The sequence below is a fragment of the Eucyclogobius newberryi genome, unplaced genomic scaffold (genome assembly GCF_026437365.1).
Source record: "Eucyclogobius newberryi isolate DKJ021-1_F unplaced genomic scaffold, fEucNew1.0.hap1 SCAF_2, whole genome shotgun sequence".
Lineage (NCBI taxonomy): Eukaryota > Metazoa > Chordata > Actinopteri > Gobiiformes > Gobiidae > Eucyclogobius > Eucyclogobius newberryi.
The window spans coordinates 43,408,760-43,433,027 of record NW_027315834.1 but is presented as its reverse complement, the minus strand read 5'-3'; the positions used below and the strand labels follow the sequence as shown (position 1 = coordinate 43,433,027).

The window sequence follows — 24,268 nt, the reverse complement described above, 5'->3', positions numbered from 1 at the left end:
GGTGGCGGTGTGGCAGTAATCTAATTTTATCAATCAGAATCAGAATCAAAAAGGCTTTATTGCAATTGTCAATGAACAGAATTCACAAACATAGGAACTTGTCTTGGTGATTTGGTGCAACATAAAACAATGAACAATGAATAAGTCAAAAAGAGAAACAATTTAAATCTGCTATGGGATAAAAGTAACAATAAGCTATAAGATAAAAAATAAGAATAAAAATTAAAAATAGGCTTACTATGTGCACAAATCTACAGTTGAATTTACATATGTAGTGCAGAAAGTGAACAGTGCAGTGAGTGGTTCAATTATGGTTAAAGTGACAGTGTTTAGGAAGTGTTCATGAGTCCAGCAGCAGAGGGAAAGAAACTGTTCTTATGGCGGGAGGTTCTGGTCTGGATGGGCCGTAGCCTCCTGCCTGAGGGGAGTGGCCTTCTGCTTGAGGGGAGTGGCTCAAATAGTCCATGTCCAGGGTGAGAAGGGTAGACTGTGATCCAACCTGCATGTCCCAGAGCCAACAATGACAAACCCTGGTTCACACCAAAACTGAGGCAGTTGAGGCAGCAGATAGAGAGCGCTACAAAGATGCAAAGTATGGATTTAGCAGGTAGGTGTCGAGAGCTAGATCTCAGTACAATACGCGTCTGAAACAGTAGTTCGCAAACAACAACCCCCCTTCTGCAGACGACCGAAAACTGGCCCAGCAACTCTATACCTTCTACTGCAGATTTGACACCCTCTCCCCCCCTGTGGCCACCTCTGCCAACCCAACACGGGTCCCCCCACCTCCACCGCCACTCTCACAGGTCAGGAACAGGATGTAAACAGACTATTTCGGAAATCCAACCCTCGAAAAGCTGCTGGACCAGAATGTGTCACTCCGGCCACCTTAAGACACTGCCCAAAACAAGTTCCTATGTTTGTGAATTCTGTTAATTGACAATTACAAATAAACCCTTTCTGATTTTGATTCTGAAATGCCTCGTTAAAAAGTGGTTATGTTCCACAGTCCTTCAAACATGCAGTCATTACAGGTACAGAGTGCTTCCTGGAGGATCGGATGAAACAGCGTGCTGCGTAACTCACGGGTAGCCCCCGTTTGTCTGCTCATCCGAGGAGAAGGAGAGAGACTGTTCTCTAGCTAAAGACTGCAGGAATCCATAAAAGAAAAACTTTGGGCACATATATGAGGTACTTGATTTTGCATGATATGGGACCTTTAAAGCACAGTAGCGCTAGAGTGTTTAGCTACCAAGCTCCTGTGTTATGGAACAGAAATAAAAACATACATTTTCCCAGCTACACTGCCCTATAGGACCAACTATGCTTGCGCACTATCTGCTGCTTCCTTCTACTTTTCCTATCAACATTATTTAATATTTTTGTTCACCTCTATAGTCTGTTCATTGCTGTTAACATGTTTTTTTCTTTTACTGTTTCAGACACTAACTATGCTGACCTGTAGATCCGGATGCTCTTCAACTGCCTGGAGGAACGCTCCCTACTCTAGAGGAACTGTCTTGCTAGATTAACCATCCTCAGAATCCGAATCCGAATCAGAAAAGGTTTATTGCCATTACTAATGAACAGAATTCACAAACATAGGAACTTCAGTGCAACATAAAACAATGATAAAACAACCTATATAAAATCAAAAAGAGAAACAAATCTACTATAGGATAAAAATAAAAAGAGGCTTACTATGTACACAAAATGTACAGTTGAATTTACAGATGTGGTGCAGAAAATGAACAGGGCAGTGAGTGATTTATTAAATTATAGTTAAAGTGACAGGTGTTTAAGAAGTGTTCATGAGTCCAACGGCAGAGGGAAAGAAAATGTTCTTGTGGTGGGAGGTTCTGGTCTGGATGGACCGTGGCCTCCTGCCTGAGGGGAGTGGCCTCCTGCCTGAGGGGAGTGGCTCAAATAGTCCATATCCAGGGTGAGAAGGATCGGCTGTGATCCGACCTATTTGTCCCAGAGCCCTGGAGACGTACAGATCCTGCAGAGATTAAAGTCCACAGCCAATCACCTTCTCGGCAGAGCGCACAATGCGCTGTAGTCTCTGTTTGTCCCTGGCTGTGGCTCCAACGTACCACACGGTGATGGAGGAGGTGACGAAGGACTCGATGATGGCCGTTTAAAACTTCGCCGGCATCTTGGCTTTCCTCAGCTGCAGCAGGAAGTACACCCTCTGCTGGGCCTTCTTGATGAGGGAGCTGATGATGGGCTCCCACTTGAGGTCCTGGGTGATGGTGGCGCCGAGGAAGCAGAAGGAGTCTACGGTGCGGAAGGAGTCTACGGTGGTGATGGGGGAGTCTGTGATTGTGAGGGGGGGCTGGGGGGCTTGAGCTCCAGGTTGTAACCGCTTGCACCAGGACACCAGCCGGATCACCTCCTTCCTGTGGGCAGACTCATCTCATCCCCGTCCGAGATGATTCCGATGAGGGTGGTGTCGTCCACAAACTTGATCAGTTTTACGGAGTCGTGGAGGTGCAGCAGTTGTGTACAGGGAGAAGAGCAGAGGAGAATGTACACAGCCCTGTGGAGATCTGTGCTGATAGACCGAGTGTCTGAGACATTCTTCTCCAGCCGCACACACTGCTCTGGGCTTGAAGTTGGTGAGAAGCCGGAGTCCACTCCACACAGAGGCGGAGTTGTTGTTGGAGAACTGCTGCTTCAGACGCGTATTGTACTGTGATCTAACTCTCGACACCTCTGCTAAATCCAAATTTTGCAACTTTGTAGCACTCTCTGTCACCAGCCCTGTGCGCTGCCTTCTTCTGCTGCCTTATCAGTTTTGGTTTGAACCAGGGTTTGTTGTTATTGAAAGTGACTTTGGTGTGTGTTGGTATAATGCTGTCCTCACAGAATCAAATGTATGACGTCACAGTGTCCATGAACTCATTCAAACTATCTGTGGTAGCTCTGACAACCACCCAGTCTGTAATGTCCAAACCCACAAAGGATAATACACAAGGAGTCCGGAGAGGTCCACACTCAGAACCTGGTCCGCTGGAATGTAAGCAGCGGCCAGAATGTTTGGAGATCAGTCTCATCTGAAGACCAGGCATCGTTGGAGTCCTCCGCCCTGTGATTTCCCCCAAAGAGATCTCTCTGTTGGTCAGCCCGGAGCAGCTGGAAGCCCTCCTGGGGTGGCTGGGACCGACTCGCTGAGCCACATCTCCGTGAAGCACAAAACAGGAGATGAAGAAAAGTCTCTATTTCGTCTCATCAGCAGCGCCAGTTCATCCAGTTTGTTGGATAATGAGTTCAGGTAATAAAGGAAGCGCCTCACGCTTTAAGCCAAAAGAAGGACTAATTCTACAGCATATGCCAAAAATCTGGAACTAGATCCATAGGAGTGGTTTTCTGAGTGATTCTAGCTCCACAGTCTATGTGGGAGGAGGATCTCTTCTTCACCGTGGTTCTCCCAGAGGTTTCTACTTTCTCCAAAGGGTTTTGTAGTTTTTCCTTGCCGAGAAGGAGGAGCTAAGGACATTTGCAGATTTCCTATAAACACTGTTTAGTCTGTTTTTCACTGTCGCCCTCTGTTGTGATTTCAGGAGTTAAAAAAATTAATAACATTTCAATTTAACTGAAATATGAAGATGTGTCTGTTTGGGCTAGGGCAATTTAAAAATTCCTACTAATAATGATGTTCCTGTACTACACATAAGCAAGGTATATCTAATTTAAAAAGAACGTGGAAACAGTATGATATTGAGTGTTTTTAATATCTTATTTTTTGCGAAGGCCTGCAATCACAATCATATTCAGTACTACCATAAGCTCGAGTTTTTTTATCAGTATTATTCCATGTTTGACTAAATTCTGAACAATTAGCTCGATGACCGGAGAGAGTACTTTTTGTCTGCTTACAGTTGGTTTTACTCTTCTACAACATTTACAGAAGCCAAGTTAGACACAAACATTGCCGACTCTTCAGATGGCTATTTACAGTGTGATAATAACAATTATATGTATTACTGAAAAAAACATTACAAAAAATAATTTAATTTAAGTGCAAACTGGAGACTCTAGCTCTTTATCTGGGGCTCCAGATTCTATATTTTGTATAGATCATGTTTGTCCACATTTGTATATTTTAATATATTATACTATTGTTTTACTAATGTAAATTCGTACAAATTTTGTAGTTTCAAGTACATGTGACAAAGGTCACAATAACGCTAATTGGGACATACCATGTACCATTTTCGCATAACAATAATAAACTGATGTAATTTGTTTACTGGCAGGGGAAAATGTGCTTAATGATTATAATGTGATCTTTCATAACAGTCCTGGAAATTGGGTAGAAGTGCATGTTTACATTCATATGGGAGACCCCATGGAAATCTCTCAACATGGCCTTTGGGTGAACACAGAGAGCATTTAAAGTTGCTCATGTAAACGTCCGTTGCCAGAAGGGTAGCCAGAAACAGCTAGTTTTCTGCTAAAATCATGTTTTTGTAGAGGCACCAGAAGACCTTTTTCCTGTTTCACTTGGACTGCGTTTGTCAGGTCTAGCATGGTAATGTGTTTTCACTTCTTGGGGATCTGTGAATGCTAACTATTTGTTTGCTTTGTGCTTGTCAGAAGTACATGTGCATGAACCTGTGGTAATACACTGCACTTTTTGTACATTTCAAAGCTCCTTCAAATACCTCACAGGTGATCTGGGGTAGAGCTGAATATTATGTTGCCACTTTTAAGACTTTATTGCTTAGATTAGTAAAACTGTAAACCAGTATGCAAATACAAGCAAAGCATTTATGACCACTGACGGGTGAAGTGAAAAATGCACCTTTTCATGGTAGCACCTGTTGATGGGTGGAACAAGAGCGAGCAAGTGGACATTTTGTCCATAAGTTTAAAAATGTTTCAACAGTCAAAGTGACGGGTTTGATGACCATGCTCTGGCACAACTCCAGATGTGCAGATTAAGTGGCATTTCCAGTCTGTAGCGGTCATCATCTATTAAAAGAAACAAAGCTTATGAATGAGACAGGGCTTTATTAGCTGTCAAAATGTCTAGTTTTTCTTTTGAGTTACATAAGATTGTTTTAGACTAATTATTCAGCAGACTTAAAGTGCTACATCAGGGACCTTTGTTTAACATCGATTAGGGAATACCTGAGGCTGCAATAAGTAACTGGCTAATGGTGATTGCACGGACATCTCTATAATTCTTCCCTGCATCTAATTAGATACACAAAGCATCATGCATTAATTAACTTGGTATTTCAGAAGACTTCAGGGCTGGGTTCAGCATCAAGGTCAGTCCTTTGGTGAATGACTTTTTCGGGCTTTCCTCTACACTGAAGGGGAAAAAAAACTCCATCTGTCGGCTTGTGCACTCAAGGCTAAAAGGTGTGCTAAAATACTTGAACAGTTCCTAGTGTAAACAGCTGTCATAATTCTGCCATGCTCAATTAATCTAATACACTACGCTCTTCCAGATTTAGCACTAACTGGTTGAGCTCACACACTCTCACCTTACATGAATATATCTACTATAGACATTTCTGTTCCTAAGCAAATGCAAAGCCACTCGTATGAAGGAATTTACACTTTCTACAGAGTAGAGTGGGTCATGTCATGTTCAAAGGAAAAACCTCTTCACATCAGCCATTTGTCTTGTTACAAGAAAATAGTACAAATGCATACATAAATATAAATGTCACAAGAGGGTGATAAAACACTGGGAGGAGTAAAACAAGTGTTAACATCAGTCAAATAAATGTAGTGATATTCAAAGTACAGTGACCGCCGTGATAATTTTCTTTCAGAAATAGTGGAAAATTCCACTGATATTTGAAAACATATCAGGCACTCAAAAATAGTATTTTATGAGCTTTTTAACAGTTTCATGCATGTTTGTGCAATTGTCCGGCATTTGAGACTTAAAAGTGCTCAGAAAAATTATGTTTTCACCTACCTCTTATCTCCCTATCCACAGCTCTTCAACTAGGGGTGAGGTACTTATACCTGGGTATAATTTGGCCCAGGCCATTTTATACTCCGGTTTTATCAGGCATAATTGAAAAGACATAGAGGGGTATATTCTGGCCCAGAGGGGTTCAGTCTGGACAGTTTATACTCAGGTTTGCTCTGGCCAAGGCCAAACTCTACTCGCGTTTATTCTGGGCAGGGGTTAATCTCGCCTGTTACACCGTTTCTACAACCAATTCGTTTCAAGATCAACATTACTGTTAATAAAGAACAAAATGATACTTGAATGAATTTTGCTTTAGTTTATTACTAGATACCTAATGTCTTCTTTAGCGTTGCACAGACTTCAGGACTCAGGTTTGTTTTAGTGACAGTTTCTTTATACATTTCAAATTCTGTTGGATTGAACCCTCAACGACAGGAATACTCACAACAACAGCTGTTTTGAAGATGCTCTGACCCAGTCGTCCATAACAGCGATTCCCAAACTTTTCGATAAGAATGTTTGTTATTTGGATTTCCCAGTCTAGCGAAGAACATGTTTACTTTCAATATAGAATGTACAAACTTATTACATTTTTTGCAAGAGCACTAGAGCAAGGGGTATGCACCTGATCATCCAACTAACTAACCCAAGTCTTTGGGGGTAAACCACTACAAAAACTTCGAGAACCACTGGTCAGTAGCAATACAAATGTGAGCCTCATCAAAGCCACCAATGAAGAGATACTGTTATCAATGGCATTAATTGTGAGTGGTTATAAAGTTGTGTCTGATCTGCACTAATTCTTTACAACAACAAAAAAAGCATGACTCCGACCTAAACCAGAATGTAAAATCTAACTTATGCAGACTAAGGTTTTCTGTGAACCATTAACAACATAGAGCATCCAAACTTTCCAAAATAGATACTTAACATAATATATTTGTTTTTGCACTTTTTGAATGATGACAACAGCAAAGTCTGTGCACTATCACACCACATATCTGCAAAGGCCTGCATTTAGTTGTCTCAGCAGGTCATGGGAGACAGAAGGTGATCCTTTTCCCATTTGACACATTTGACTCAAGAATTATTAACACAAACAGCCCTGTGATTCCAACGCCTATTGTGTGATGGCATGTCACTCATATGATTTAAAACCACAGCAAACATCAGCGTAAATAAACACGGAAAGAATAGTCTGAGTGGGAAGAATCGGAGGGAGGGGGGGGGAGTTTGCTAGTTGCTGTTTGTTTTTTAATGTTCATCATCTCTGGGGGAATCACTCAATTCATGTATATGGCAGCTAATCACGGATTTATTTCAGTGTTAATACTAAAGAACCAAACAGTGGACAAAATATCGTCTTTTGTTTAGGTATATGTTTTTGTTTTTTTTTAACATTTAACTATCATTATTTTCGGTGTAGGGGAACTGAGAAAGAGTTCAGCTCAGTTCAAAAAGCTGCATCTACATCTAGCAGTCAATGAGTTGTGTGTGCAACGCTCCCTGTCGGCAAATGGAGGTATTCATGTAAAAAGCACAACCCTTTCCACTTTAACATTTAATTAAAAACGTTATTAGCTGAATGAAAAGAGGATGGATGTCTTAAAAGCAGTGCAAGAAATTGTATAATGCTGAAAATCTCCAAACAAATCTCCGATCATATTATATGTAATGCAGCCTAGTATTATTATTGTTATTATTATTATTATTATCATTATTATTATTATTATTATTATTATTCATTCATTCATTCAATCAATCAATCAATCAATCATCTTCTACCGCTTGTTCCTGTTAGAGGTTGCGAGTGACTGCAGCCTATCCCAGTGACTTTGGGCCTTAGGCGGGATACACCCTGGACAGGGGCCAGCTCGTCACAGGGTTAACCCGGACACATAGGCACACAGACGAACAATTATTATTATTATCATTATTATTCATATTATTATTATTATTATTATTATCATTATCATCATCATCATCTATAATAGGTTATCAGTTCAGAAACATTAGTGATATTTTACGCATTTAAATAAGCAATTGCACTATATATTTAGGTTACCAAATTCAAAACGCGTGCCTTAATCAAGGTTAACAAAAAGGGAATTTCCTAAAGGTGTCTTCAGAAAGGGGGCACTCCACATATGCTTCGAGAATGATCTCCCTCTCTGATCCAGCGGGGTTTTGTGCCTGAAGTGACGTGCTCTCTCACAAAGTTTCAACCATTACATCATAGTTTTAAAATAGCTAAGGCTCACAGAAATTACATTTTACGCACAGTGACATCAGCTGTCGGTCAAACGGTACAGTAGCTTTATCTCTCCTATCCTCCTCCATGGAGGTGTTCATCTGTTTATTACCACATCAAAGTGCAAAAGAAAACAAGACCAATCATTTAAATTAGAATATTTTCAAACTTTGTGTATAAGATTGGATGTGGTTACACCGTGCGTAGCCTATCCGCGTTTAAAGCATTACATCATTGTCTAGTCCGATAGATGAACTGATTTTCAACTCGCTGAAACTGCACTGATCAACAAGACTTACACATGAAACATTCACTTAAACATGAGCAGTTCTTGGCTAAACAACACATTTGGAAGTTGTAGATGTACCTGCTATAACTGTGGGTGATCGTTGACCTCCCTCCGGCTTGATCCACATCTCAAGAGTAAAATTTCCTCTGGGTATCTCCACGCCGGGTTTAAGGCGCAGCTGGTCTCCTCTGCCGGTGAAGTAGACCGCTTTCCCCCCGCGCTCCAGAGAGTTGTTCTCGGGCTGAGAGGTGCGTCGCCGCTGGCGCACAAGCCTCCGCTCTACCCCGGGCACGGAGCGCTTGCCCCGGGGCAGGCGAGTTGCACAAGAGCCCGGGATGGTGGCTTTTGCCTCCCTGAGGCGCACCAGCTCCCTCTTGGATCTTCCTTTTAACCTAACTGTTCCACACTCTGAGCCAAAGCACAGGATGAGAATCACCAGGCAAGACACCCAGGTAAAAGTCCAAAGTTTCATTTTGCAAAGGATGAGATAAAAAAAATAAAAGAGACAAGCGTCAAAATCTTTGGGAAATCCTCCTTCAGTTTTACAGCGTCAGAATGTTAAACGCTCCAAAGTGTCTAAATAAACTCATAAAGCTATGCTGTTTTTTCTCTTTACCATATCAAGCCACGACCCCCTCTCTTGAGCAAAACTACTCTAGAAACATTGAGGGGACACAAGAATATTTGATTCATGTGTGTCTTCCACGGTGCCTTTTCTATGGGTCCCATTTAGCTCAAAGGATGACTAATAAGTGATCAATCAAGAGGGGGGTCCGGCCAATGCCCCCCTCATCCCTTCTGGAAGCTCGAACTCACTTGCAGAAATCCACAGTTGTCCGCCAGGCTCTTGTCACACCTTTTTGTTGTTTCCTTTATCCTATGCGTAAAAGCGCGTGAGAAACGGCACATATTATAATCCATTCAAAGGGAAAAATAAAACGAGCTGTCATATTTATTATTCACAATCAGACGGGTTGGGTCAAAAGTGTTTGGGGGGGGGGGGGGGGGGGGGGGGGGGGGGAATCCAAAGTTCGTTTTAGCACCAAAAAAGTTCAAACGCAGTAGTATTTGCGATGAAGTAGAGGAAGAAGATGGGCAGAGGACACGCAGCGCGGTCCTCAGTGATTGCCTGAAGCTGAGTCGCAGAGGTCCTCGTCCGCTTCAGAGCCACTTCTTCCTCTCTAAGTCTTTTAAGAACAACTCATGTTTCAAATGTTCCGGGGCTCTATGAGAGTGTTTTTTCAAAGGGGGAAGTCACACAGGTAGGCAACTCTCACTGACGGTAATTCTCTCTATGGCACACATAGGCTAGTGATAGGATGGTGTTTACTGAGTTTGGACGGCTGTGTATCCCTCTAGTGGCTACAATTTAAACAATCCCATACTTGAAGCTACTCAGCACCATCCTTATGGGAAACACTTCATGGTTAAATCATTTTTGAGTCAAGACAAACAAAAATATACACGTTGTAATGTAAAGATGAGGTGGGCTATATGTTTTAAGACTTCCATTCCCGTTTTTACTTTGATTAAAACTGTGGAGACATTTTTTGAGCCAGTCATAGTCTTCTGCTGTCTGCTAGAGCAATTACAGAGACGTAGTAGTCAAAGTCATTCTTCCAATTATGGCCGTTTTCAGATGTAGTTCAACCCGAGTGTATTGATTAAAGGAAAAACATGCCGTGTCCTCGTTTAACTTCACTGAAATCTGACAATTTGTGTTATTAGTTATTTGCAACCCTGTGCATGGATTCTTCTTGCAACATTTTTAGTCTCAATCTTCGTTTCAGGTTGATTCACGCATTATAGTGTTTACACATTATTCCACCACTGCTTGGAAAACAATAAAAACGCTTTTGGTCAATATCACTTTTGACATTTTTTTTTTTTTGAATGCACAATAACCACTTACTCACTTTGAATAGCTTTTCTTTGAGTTTGGAATTTGTGGGTGTCTCTCGGCTCCAAGCCCCTAACCTGTTTGCTGTGTACAGACAGCTGAAAGTTGCCACCTACCATAAAGAGGAAGAGAGACAAACATTCAATATTTGCTTTGTTCTTGGTGTGCTGTTGTGACTTTGGGCTGCATAGTTCCTTTTGTGCCACGAGCTGGAGGGTGAAGGGGTGGGATGTGAAAAGAAGGGGGGCGGGGGTGACCTTGAAGGTTGGGCTGAGCTGAGGTTCACACAGAGTGAGAGTTTAGAGCTTGTACTGAATGAGCCAGGATGCAAATATGAGAGCTACAAGTTGTTAATTCAGTCCCAGGTCAGGCGGTCTGGTTGAGTAGCAACACATCACAACCCTTTGTGGGGATAAGGGCTCGCCGGCTCAATTTAAACAAGTAGGCACACCTTCAAGAGCTAGTTGACCTTTATGACTCTTTTAAGAAAAAGATGAAAACATAGTATACATAAATCTTAACAAAAACTGAAGCACTTGGAATAATTACATAAGAAAAGTACAATTAAAACACATTCAAAGTGCTAGAAATGTGTAATACTCATTGATCTCACAAGTGCTACAAAACTATGTATGTAGTACATTTTATAGATAAAAGTGCTAGTTCTCCTGGCACTTATTGCTACTTCAGCCAAGTAGTCAAGAATAGATATGTAAGGATATTTTGCACTTAGCTTGTTTCCTTTTCTATTAGCTTTCTGAGCATTAGTACTTTGTAAATGAACTTTTGAAGTGACCTATGCTTTCTAACATACACCCAAAATGTCTGTGTGTGAAATGACTATGTTCTGCTGCAGAAGTGGGAACAAAGCAGCAGAGGATCAGACGGGCACGGCGAGTCCTGCAATGGTATTCGCTCATCTCACCTGCGACCACGCTGTCACTTTCTCTCTGGAAACGCGCCCTGACTGCCAACACCGAGACGATGACCTCATGTCTTACACTTGGCTCCCATTCAGGTCAGCACACTATGTACTTGCCGCAAAGGAGGAAAAAAACAAACCTTCACATCAAGGTAATTCAACGTCATATTTCTCAACACAAGCAGATTGGGTTAAGACTTGCGTACATAAGGTTCAACATGAGGCCTTCGGTGACAACAGTGTTAGCAGTTAAATGATTACTCATTCTTCTCACAAACTCTCCAGTCTCTATGTGTAAGCTGTTTTACACATGCTTCGCGATAAGCAATTTCCGGATCGGATGTAGGAATACCATCTTAACCCAATGACCTATGCCGATCAGGCCACGGATGCCAACAACCCAACAAATCCCCACCAGAGAATCTTTTAATGTGAATGCTAACGGCAGTGAAACAGCAAAACAGATCAAAAGTATAAAAGAAATAAGGCGAACGACATGCAGGGATAAAATACTGAACAAAATTGTACTTTTTGATCCATGTTTTTCACTAAATTAATCATTTCAAACTGCTTGTAAAGTGGCCTTTTCTAATTCAAGTTTTGTTCTCAATGACTCCCATATTAGATGGCACCAAACATCTCCCTTTTGGCTACTTAGTACAGCTCACATCTCTCTGTATAAAGTAGCAGCTTGCTCACAACGCTAACATATAAGCAGTTGCTCTGGACACAGCCGGCAAACGAATTCAAGTCGTAAAAAATGTTTTTATCCGTTATAGATATTCAAGTTGAGTATATTCACTGCTTTGGATATATTTTCAAAATCACTTGGAAGTAAAGCAAACTACTGTACAATAATCCCAGAATTGCATTCGAGTGAGAGTTGCACGATTCAGCTTGAAAACCGGAAGAAAAAACAGCCCCATAATCCACTAATGGACCCAAGCCTTAATCTGCTCGTGGAGCTCTTATACATGCAACTAATGCTTTTACCGCATTTTGAGACTGAAGTTATTTACAAGTGTTGATTCCAGGGATCAAGCCAGATTGACTTGAAACGAGTGTTGCAAAAGTTGACAAATGGGATTCCTGGATTATACCTAAAATGAGTGCAGGGAGGAAGAATACTAACACCACACTTCCAACAAACAACATTTGAGCTATTCTTGAATTGCCTAAATAAAACGTAGTACATTTTGTAAACTAGTAGCTAAAAAATACACTCTTTTGATTTTTCATAGAATATGGTAAAGATTACAGGAAGCGTTGGCGTAGATCAGGCTTAATCTTTCCTAATGCTTATGACAGCTGTCAGTTATGTGCACTCAGGCTCCACATGAGGGGTCACAACAGGCACTGCAGCCTCACATTTCTAAGCCTGCATGTTATGGTTTATCATTGTCTTTTCCTTACCAGACGTTTGGCATTTTCATTTTTGATCAAATATGTTTTAGGTTCTTCAACAGAAAATCTCATTTATTATGACATACCATTACATTTTTCTGCCAGTCCCAAGCCCAAATGATTAAAGTGGGAGGGGTAAAACTTGCCATATCAAATCATGATTGAAACGTCTATAACAGGTGAAGATGACGCACGGATTCAAATGTTCACTTTACTTGGATGTGACGTGGGAGTGACTTACCCTGGATGGCAGATGGCACTTTACAATCATTTAAGAAGCCTCTTCACTGACTCCTCTCCCAATGTGTTGTTTCTAGTATTTTGATTTTTGATTTTTTTTGCTCATACCTTTTTAATTTGACACTTCTTTGTTGTAGCTATATTGGCCAAAGTGTTTTTTGTTTTGTGTGTGCGCGCGTGTGTGTTTTGTGTGCGTGTGTGTGTGTTTTGTGTGTGCGCGCGTGTGTGTTTTGTGTGTGCGTGCACGTGTGTGTTTTGTGTGTGCGTGTGTGTTTTGTGTGTGCGTGTGTTTTGTGTGTGCACATGTGTGTTTTGTGTGTGTGTGTTTTGTGTGTGTGCATGTGTGTGTGTTTTGTGCGTGCGCATGTGTGTGTGTGTTTTGTGCGTGCGCATGTGTGTGTGTGTTTTGTGCGTGCGCATGTGTGTGTGTGTTTTGTGCGTGCGCATGTGTGTGTGTGTTTTGTGCGTGCGCATGTGTGTGTGTGTGTGTTTTGTGCGTGTGTGTGTGTGTTTTGTGCGTGCGTGTGTGTGTGCGTGTTTTGTGTGTGCGTGCGCATGTGTGTGTGTGTGTGTGTGTTTTGTGCGTGCGTGTGTGTATGCGTGCGTGCGTGTGTGCGTGTGCGTGTGTGTGTGAGAAATAGACACTTTGTCACAGTGTTGTTAAAGTACAAAGTGACAACTGTTAATGATTTTCTTAAGACTTAATTTGGTGGGATTGAACCAGTTGAATATAATTGTTGTAGTAGTAGTAGTAGTAGTAGTAGTAGTAGTAGTAGTAGTAGTAGTAGTAGTAGTAGTAGTAAGTTGAAAATCACATGAGGTTGTGCTGAGTTCTAAAACAGAATCCCTCTGTTATCAAAGTGACATTTCATCAAAAATACAGGAACAATTTACATTCAACTGACACATTTTTCTGACAGTTTAAACAATCATTTAACAAAATAATTGTGTTATCAGGTTATTATTTGTCAAATCATAATTATTGTGTTATTTATTTGGATTGTGTCCCTTGTTTACAGTATGGTTGCTAAGTAACAGTTGTGGAATTACCTATGTCACATCTGCTGCTCATGTCCAACCAGGAAGTACATTACAAACATCACAAAAGTTGACTGTGGGAAAACTGTGGGAAAAAAGGTAAAATCTTTATGATAATCTCTATACATTTTAGTGAAATGTGTAGTCTAACCTGTCACATGCACTTTAAATGAAGTAACTTGTTAAATGAAGAAATTGTAATGAAAGGAGCATTTTAAGAGCAAGCTCAAGACCCACCATTGAGCTTAGCTTTTGATGAATGTTTCAATTCAATTTATTTTTGTAACGCCCAAAAATCACAAAGGATGTCCCAGAATCTTTTGTCCTTAGAACTTCCTTCTTAGGAAAGAAAAACTACTAAACCCGCTACAAAAAGTAGTGTTTATTTTTATTTTTATTTAATTATTGGATTGTGCAATTTCTGACATTGGCATCATCACATAACAAGGTGGCTGAAAGAACAAAAGCACAATTGTTTTATTTTTTGACCCCTTCATCCCGTCCCCTCATTTCCCCTCATGGATCACATCCACACACAACCTTTCCACACAAACAAACACACATTTCTTCACAGATTAAGGCCAGTTTAAGAGGGGAAATAAATACGTACAATCAAGAATAATCATAGCCATTATCATAATGATGAGAAGATACACATACATACTGTACATTATTATTATGGTTATCAATATAATGATCATAATAATAAGAATAAAAATAATAATAATAATAATACCACCCTTTAAAACAATTTTACAAAAGGGAAAAATATAATTGTGTATGTATAGCTATACATATATGCACATACATATATATACCTACACATACGCATATACATATACCTACATATACATACATGCACATACATGCACATACATGCACATACATATATATATATACATATATATATATATATATATATATATATATATATATAAAATATATATATATATATATAAAAATATATATATACATATATATATATATATATATATATATATATATACGTATACATATATATATATATATATATATATATATATATATATATATATATACGTATACATATATATATATATATATATATATATATACATATATATATACATATATATATATATATACATATATATATATATATATATATATATATATATATATATATATATATATACATATATATAGATAGATAATATAAGATATTCTTTTATTGTCCCACATGGGAAAATTTCATTGTTGCAACGCAGGTAGATACAGAGGTAGATACAGAGGAAAAGAACAGATCACTTATAGGAAGTTTGAAAAACACTCTCAGTAGAAGATCTCCTATAAACAAAAACTCCTATAGACAAAACCTCCCATTTCCCAACAAGGGATGGAGGGGAAAAATAATAAAGATAAAAATAAATAAATAAATACCATTGCATGTGATCACGACAGTAATTGCACATGAATTTCACAGTAATTGCACATGAATATAGATACCTACACATACATATATATGTATGTGTAGGTATATATATGTACATACATATATACCTACATATACATACATGCACATACATATATACCTACATATACATACATGCACATATATATATATATATATATATACCTACATATACATTCATGCACATACCTGCATATACATACATGCACATACATATATATACCTACATCTACATACATGCACACACATATATATACATACATATACATACATGCACATACATATACCGACATATACGCACATACATATATATACCTACATATACATACATGCACATACATATATATACATACATATACATACATGCACATACATATACCGACATATACACACATACATATATATACCTACATATACATACATGCACATACATATATATACCTACATATACATACATGCACATACATATACCGACATATACACACATACATATATATACCTACATATACATACATTCACATACATATAAGTGATCTGTTCTTCTGTATCTACCTCTGTATCTACCTGCGTTGCACCAATGAAATTTCCCCATGTGGGACAATAAAGGAATATCTTATCTTATCTTATCCCTACATATACATACATGCACCTACATATACATACATGCACATACATATACCGACATATACATACATGCACATACACATATATATACCTACATATACATACATGTACATACATATATATACCTACATATACATACATGCACATACATATATATATATACCTACATATATATACAAGCACAAACATATATACACCTACATATACATACATGCACATACATATATATGCCTACATATACATACATGCACATACATATACATACATACATGCACATATACATACCTACATATACATACATGCACATACATGCACATATATATATACCGACATATACATACATGCACATACATATATATACACCTACATATACATACATGCACATACATATATATATATATACCTACATTTACATACATATATATATACCTACATATACATACATATATATACCTACATATACATACATGCACATACATATATATACACCTACATATACATACATGCACATACATATATATACCTACATATACATACATGCACATACATATATATACCTACATATACATACATGCACATACATATATATACCTACATATATATTGATTTACAGTGATTGATTGTTGAAATGAGCTAGTTTCATCCATCATTGACAGCCACAGAAAAAGCAACATGCACACAATATTATGTATGAATTACTATAGATTATAGATGTATACCTACAATACATCTATGTATATTAAGAAAGCGACAGTACCACAGAAAAAAATATTTAATCAAGTTTTGTTATGAGCTGTGACCTGTTATTTACATTTTTAATATTTTGCATTATGAATCCAAGCTGCTAAGCGCTCTGGCTGAGCGATCTCTGTGTATGATGAGAGCCACTCCCCCACAGTCAGAGGCTGTGTCGATTCCCAACAACATGCCATCTTTTTTTGCAGCAAAGAGCCCAGCAAATAGTGGGTGATGCTCATTAATCGTCAGATTCATATCAGAATTATTGTGTCTTGTGTCTTGTGTCTTGTGTCTTGTGTCTTGTGTCTTGTGTCTTGTGTCTTGTGTCTTGTGTCTTGTGTCTTGTGTCTTGTGTCTTGTGTCTTGTGTCTTGTGTCTTGTGTCTTGTGTCTTGTGTCTTGTGTCTTGTGTCTTGTGTCTTGTGTCTTGTGTCTTGTGTCTTGTGTCTTGTGTCTTGTGTCTTGTGTCTTGTGTCTTGTGTCTTGTGTCCTGTGTCCTGTGTCCTGTGTCCTGTGTCCTGTGTCCTGTGTCCTGTGTCCTGTGTCCTGTGTCCTGTGTCCTGTGTCCTGTGTCCTGTGTCCTGTGTCCTGTGTCCTGTGTCCTGTGTCCTGTGTCCTGTGTCCTGTGTCCTGTGTCCTGTGTCCTGTGTCCTGTGTCCTGTGTCCTGTGTCCTGTGTCCTGTGTCCTGTGTCCTGTGTCCTGTGTCCTGTGTCCTGTGTCCTGTGTCCTGTGTCCTGTGTCCTGTGTCCTGTGTCCTGTGTCCTGTGTCCTGTGTCCTGTGTCCTGTGTCCTGTGTCCTGTGTCTTGTGTCTTGTGTCTTGTGTCCTGTGTCCTGTGTCCTGTGTCCTGTGTCCTGTGTCCTGTGTCCTGTGTCCTGTGTCCTGTGTCCTGTGTCCTGTGTCCTGTGTCCTGTGTCCTGTGTCCTGTGTCCTGTGTCTTGTGTCTTGTGTCTTGTGTCTTGTGTCTTGTGTCTTGTGTCTTGTGTCTTGTGTCTTGTGTCTTGTGTCTTGTGTCTTGTGTCCTGTGTCCTGTGTCCTGTGTCCTGTGTCCTGTGTCCTGTGTCCTGTGTCCTGTGTCCTGTGTCCTGTGTCCTGTGTCCTGTGTCCTGTGTCCTGTGTCCTGTGTCCTGTGTCCTGTGTCCTGTGTCCTGTGTCTTGTGTCTTGTGTCTTGTGTCTTGTGTCTTGTGTCTTGTGTCTTGTGTCTTGTGTCTTGTGTCTTGTGTCTTGTGTCTTGTGTCTTGTGTCCTGTGTCCTGTGTCCTGTGTCCTGTGTCCTGTGTCCTGTGTCCTGTGTCCTGTGTCCTGTGTCCTGTGTCCTGTGTCCTGTGTTTTGTGTTTTGTGTCTTGTAGCTACAAGACACTCTCTGCTCCTGGTGCAAACGGCTCCACTGATGGTGCATCTGTACTCAGCCTTATGTGTTTTAGAATGTGCGTGTATGTGTGTGCATATTGTCGTGTCTGTGGGTTGGTTGTTTGGTTTTATGGGTCAGACAGTTGTGAGGTGAGGCTGGGAGGGTATGTGGGATAAGGTTTAATGCACTGTAAAGCATTTTGTGTTACATTTTATGTATGAGAAGTGCTTTATAAATAAAGTTTGATTTATTTATCGCTTTGATTACATTGGTTGACTTGAATGCATGTTTTTTTTTATTTTGTAACCTTTTGCGTGTTTTCTTGCTATTATTGTTTTTTAATTCCCAATTGTCCATAAAATACTGCTGTCTTCCAGGGAGTAATAAGACCTGTGGGTGATCACATCGGTTGAGCCAAGGACTGAATCACAATGGGAGCCGCTATATCTCTTGATTTCTGAAAGTAGTTGATTTGGTCACGTCAACTGCAGGAAATCCAGAACCACCCTATATAAAGATCACATCACCTACAAATCCACAGCACAAGTATGTTCCTCATCATTTCCACATCCTGGATTTGGGTGCTGTTGTGCACTATGTGGTAAACAATACCCTATTATGGGTCCCCGATGGCATACAAGGCTTGCCCTGGGTTAAACTCTGCTGATTGTGGGGAGGGGGAATTACATACAGTAAGCAGTGAGCACCACTACTGCCCCTCCGTCTAGACGCTGCCGAGTGCATATGGAGATGGTTAAAAAGCTCATTAGCCAGCGTACTTGAAGTACAGTTGCAGTGACGCTTGTCCATAAAAACACTAAGCGGAGTGGTTTCTGCAGCGGCATTACCCAGGTTGAGGAATCAAGCCCCTAGGACTGACAACTATTTGGCGAAGGATCAGGGTTCACCTAAATGTGGTTGAAACTGAGGCCCTTCCAAGGATGAAATAAGGGAAGAAATTATTTCTTGGAATATCGTTGGAACTTTTTGTCTATGGTAGCCCAATTGGGTGAGGAAGAGTGGAAAAATGTCTAGTAAGGTGAATGGGATATGGCCCATTATTGGAAACGGTTCAAGTCATCTCATTATGCAGTATGTGCAAAGTTTCTACTAAATTCTAATAGTTTATAGCAACCTGTATTCTTTTGGCTGTATTAATAATATTAACTGTTTTGAAAACGTTATGAAAAAACTACATGAGATTCAGAAATCAGTTTTGACAGCAGTGCTCACAGAACCGCGCAGAAACACTGTTAAGCACTAATACACATGAAATACATCAGGAGCAGTGAGGTGTGATTGGTTTGAACACAGACAAGGCTTTTGCCAAGACACAAGCCTCAGCAGCGCCATAAGACAGTAAGCGCTTTAATAAAACAGCACAAGGTAAAACAAGGTAAAGCACTGGAACAACACTTCACAGAATGTTTTTAAAAAGGTTTAGAGTGAGTTAAAAAGCAAGGCAAACTCAGCATATGGACCTGTCAGGGAAAGTCAACAGTGGCCATTTTATTACTCTTATAAGTGCCCCGTTATGTATTATTTTGTTGGGGTTGGAAAATGCATGTATTGTTGGTCAACTTTATTGCATTGCCCTCAATGTCAATGTGGTTTCAGCATTCTGTCCATATTTTGAGGTATTTGGCCCATTCAAAATATCTAATATTTTATCAACAAAAGAAGTGCAGTAAAAAGCTGTGCAGTGAACGTGATAGTTTAACAGTTATGTTTATTTCAAACCTGTACATAAGAAAACCACCCGTCACAATAGATCTAATACTAGGCAGAAAAACACATGCTGTCGAAGGTAAATGATGCATAAAGCTACAGTGACATGAGCAAACAATGGCCACGTGCAGATTGCAGTCAACAATGCAGCGCTGCACCTTAATGTGTCTGGGCCAAACAATTCAAAAAGCCGATTATGCAAACTGGGGTTATTGAGGGCACTACAATGTAACAATGGCACAAAGTTGATTTAGTGTGTGTTTGTGTGTGTGTGTGTGTGTGTGTGTGTGTTCTCTGCCCATCCCCTTGGGCTTCTTTCCTCACAGATGCCCTTCTTCAAAGCCACTATCCCACTCTCTCTGTTCTGAGGCCTCATTACAGAGTTGCTGTCAATCGGAAGGTCAGGGGTCACTGCAGAGGATCAGCTTGATCAATACCCCCTGTGCTGATCAATCAATTTGTCGTTTCACTTGGGCCAAGAAAACAGCAGTCTGCATCAAAACAAAGGAGCCAGAGAAAAAGGAAATGCCAGAAAAAATTAGGAAGAAGTGCAGAGCAGGAATGCACGCAGGGCCAAAAGCTTATGCTTTTACTCCGATTTGACAAGAGCAGACGGTTGACCACTGCAGCGTTTAACAGCCACAATGAGCTACGGGTGTGAACGTTTTCTTATGCTGAAGAATGACGCGACGAAATCCATTTTGAGCGCTTTAATGAACATGCGCGCTCCCACACCTGCTGTAGCTCTTAGAACAGGAGCAGTGGAACAGATGAAGAGTCTCGCATTTGATTTGTTTTTAGAACACATATGATTTGTACTTTAATCATTTCAAACTTTGAATAGAGTTTAGATTTTTCATCTTATGCTTTTAACCATGAACAAAACCATTATTTGAGGCATTATGTCTCTGACAACCAACATTACATTAAGTTACCTGTAAATGACTTTGGGGCTTTCTATGAGACTGCAATGGAGACACAGACATTAAACTGCAATCCAGAGCTCTATTATGTAACAGGGTTGTCAAACGTTTCGGAAATCTGATATTAATGGATACTAAAACTAGTATTGATGAAAAAAATAACACATAAATAGGGCTAAAAGGACAAAACATCTTCTCTAAAATGTTTGAGCTGTATCAGAATTAGTATAAGACAACGTGGTAACAAAGAAATGCTATAATTTTGTGTTGACAATTAAGATTTTGAGCCCATTGCTTAGTAACAAAATTGAGTTTGTTTGAATGTACTAGGGGATAGGAAATAATTGTCTATTTCAGGTCATATCACTGGCCAAAAATGAGTTATTAGGTTATTTCCATCACAGTAAAACTGCTCCTTTAGGGACACCTGGAGACGGTGCACATCGGTCACTGTCATTTATCTTGGTTTTGGGCCTGCTTGAGTATTAGTGGTAGCACATGTTTTTCTTTCTTTCATAGTCTAGGATATGTATGTGGTGATCAAAAGTAGATATAATTAACGTATGCAGAAGGCAACATTTCTATTCCATTGGAGTCTAAAATAGATTATTTAGATTATATAAATCCAAATTACAGGTTGTGCATCCTCATTTCCTTTTAGCATTTGCACAGTTAATAAAATTGAAATTATCCATTAGCTTTGATTATCAAACAGGTTTCATAAATGGGTCATTTTTCAGTATCCTCTCAAATGAGAATTGGCCAATGTGTATTTTCAATTGAGTGTCTGCTCCTGTGCCAAGGAATTATTCTCCCAATGGAATAATTCTAGTCACCAAGTAGTTACAAATCATGGAAATGAGATGATGGAATACAGAACAGAAAGGCACTCAATGCTAAATCATTAAAAATGTACTTTCTTTACCTCAGCGCTGGAGCGACGCCTCATATGACATTAGTTGGCACAGGGCCAGGCGGGCATGCTTTTGTGGTGAAAGATAATTCAGTTAAAACTAAAGGCAATAGCCCACCAATGCACTCCTATAAATGCAGCAATAAAACATTTGAAAGGGTTTAGAAACCATTTTCAACGTTTTAACATTTAAGAAGGATAATTTAGTTAATCATATTCACTTTGTTGTTTTGTTGTAGTAGGATGCTTGGATGAGAGGGACAAGACGAGGGTCACTAACAATTCATTTAGTAGTCCACAATTTTTCGTTTGTTTTTATGCTTTTGTGGACAAGTCAAACAATTGTTTCCATTGTTGGTGACTGAAGGCTTCTAGATGGAGAATTTGAATGAATAAAGTGTTTTATTGATGGAAGTAAGAAATTGTTTATTCTTTTGTGAAGATATTGATTTAATTAATTTAATAAATAATGCCTCAGTCTTTGTTATAAAAGATGCTTTTGTGTGTGTTTTGAGTCTGCATAGTCCAGATAACCATTATCCAAATATGATATATCCGTATTTTCCGGACTATAAGTCGCACCTTTTTTCATACTTTTGGCCAGGGTGCGACTTTTACTTATATTTATACTCATATACTTTTACTTATACTCCGGTGCGACTTGTAGTCCGGAAAATACTTAATAGACTAATCATTGCAGCGCTACACAAGACTAACGAAATCTGCACATAACTTGTAAGATTCTTATTTTTAAATTATAAATGGGGTTTTCACCAGGTACTAAAAGTAGTGTTCAGGTCATTTGGTCGCTCAAAATGACCCATTGTAAATGTCAAATGTCCATAATAATAAGAATAATAAATATATTATGATTCATTTTCAGTATGTTTTAGTTATCTGGATTTGGGACCGGCACAAACAGTAGCCAGTCTTGTTGTGACTCATGACTGCATTGCATTATCTAGTTGAACAGATTTGTGATGAACTGCAGCGGTTTAGGAAAAGGAAACTGAAAACACACAGTGAACTGGATGTGGACTGAGAATGTTACTTGTTCATGGTGTATGTTTCAGCCTTGGTGAGCTGTCAACGTGGCCCCAGGGACCGTCTCCAACAACTCATTTGCAGGGAGCGAAACAGGAAAAGTTTGAAAGGTTGACGCTTGGGCCAATTCAGCAAAATCTGTGCAGACACATTCAGACTAATTGTATTCTATTTGAGATAATCATTCAGAAGCCAAATACGACAGAACTACTGGCGTGAGATATGTTAGCCTTGTTGGGTGCAAATCAATTGTGATGCATAAATGACGTCAGAGAAAGTAGTTAACAAAAGGCAGTGCTATGCTACAAGCACAACTCTTGGCAGAATTAAAAACTTGTAATCACCAGCGTCAGCGATGCCAATTATGGCAGTTTAACGAAAGGGCAATGACGTGCATAAAAATATATCCGAGCGCTTCATTAAAACTCTTGAGCATTAAGCAAACCAGTCTTACATAACGCTGTGGTACTGTGCTCCCCAGATCATGACAACGATAAATAAATAATCTTGAGGACATCACCGGAGGCTATTTATATCATCAGAACAAATTTAACCTTGACCTTCTTTTCACTGTAACCACACTTGGCTTGGACTAGCAAAGTCAAACATCATATTTTCACACAAGGGTTGGACTCATAAGTTTGATGTAGGTATGAAATATTCAGAGCCCGCACTGGCAGCAGTATTAGAACACTGAATCCCACATCAGACATTCTGGACCTGTGTGAGGAGCAGAACAGAGAGAAAGGCAGGGGCACTTTGGGGTAATTCATTGCCTATCTACTTGTGGGGACATTGTTTTCATGTGTTCAGGTGGAGATTTGAAAAGCCTGTACTATATAGATAGGATATAAGTACAATTATGAATCACTTTTTATCAGGAATGGGAAGCATATTGTGAAGTAGAAAATAAAGGACAAATGATCATTTTCAGATCATTTATGGGCTTGGCCGTGTTGAATTAGAGGCCGGAATTTATAGTCACATTATTCTAAATGTGCACTGTGTAAGCCAAGTTAAATAGCCTAGAACTTTCCACAATATGTAATCAGAAAAGGTTTATTGCCATTTCTAAGTGACAAAATTCACAAACATAGGAACTTGCTTTGGTGATTCGGTGCAACATAAAACAATGAATAATGATAAAACAACCTATATAAAATCAAAAAGAGCATTCATTAACGAAAAGGATGAAAATAAAGATAGGCTTACTATGTAAACAACATTTACAGTTGAATTTACAGATGTAGAGCAGAAAGTGAACAGTGAGTGATTAAATTATGGTTAAAGTGACAGTGTTTAAGAAGTGTTCATGAGTCCAACGGCAGAGGGAAAGAAACTGTTCTTGTGGCGGGAGGTTCTGGTCCGGATGGACCGTAGTCTCCTGCCTGAGGGGCGTGGCCTCCTGCCTGAGGGGAGTGGCCTCCTGCCTGAGGGGAGTGGCTTCTTGCCTGAGGGGAGTGTCCTCCTGCCTGAGGGGAGTGGCCTCCTGCCTGAGAGGCGTGGCCT

At 39.6% G+C, this 24,268-nt stretch overlaps 1 protein-coding gene across 2 annotated transcripts in view; it reads right to left on the bottom strand.

Annotated features, from left to right (window-relative positions):
• Positions 1-9,453, bottom strand: part of pappaa (pregnancy-associated plasma protein A, pappalysin 1a) — a 52,374-nt gene extending 42,921 nt beyond the window's left edge. For both annotated transcript variants that reach the window (XM_072453124.1, XM_072453125.1), the window contains exon 1: positions 8,563-9,453. In XM_072453124.1, coding sequence (XP_072309225.1) covers positions 8,563-8,956 — 394 coding nt within the window. In that variant the 5' untranslated portion in view covers positions 8,957-9,453. The remainder of the gene's footprint in view (positions 1-8,562) is intronic.
• Positions 9,454-24,268: the final 14,815 nt, after the last annotated feature.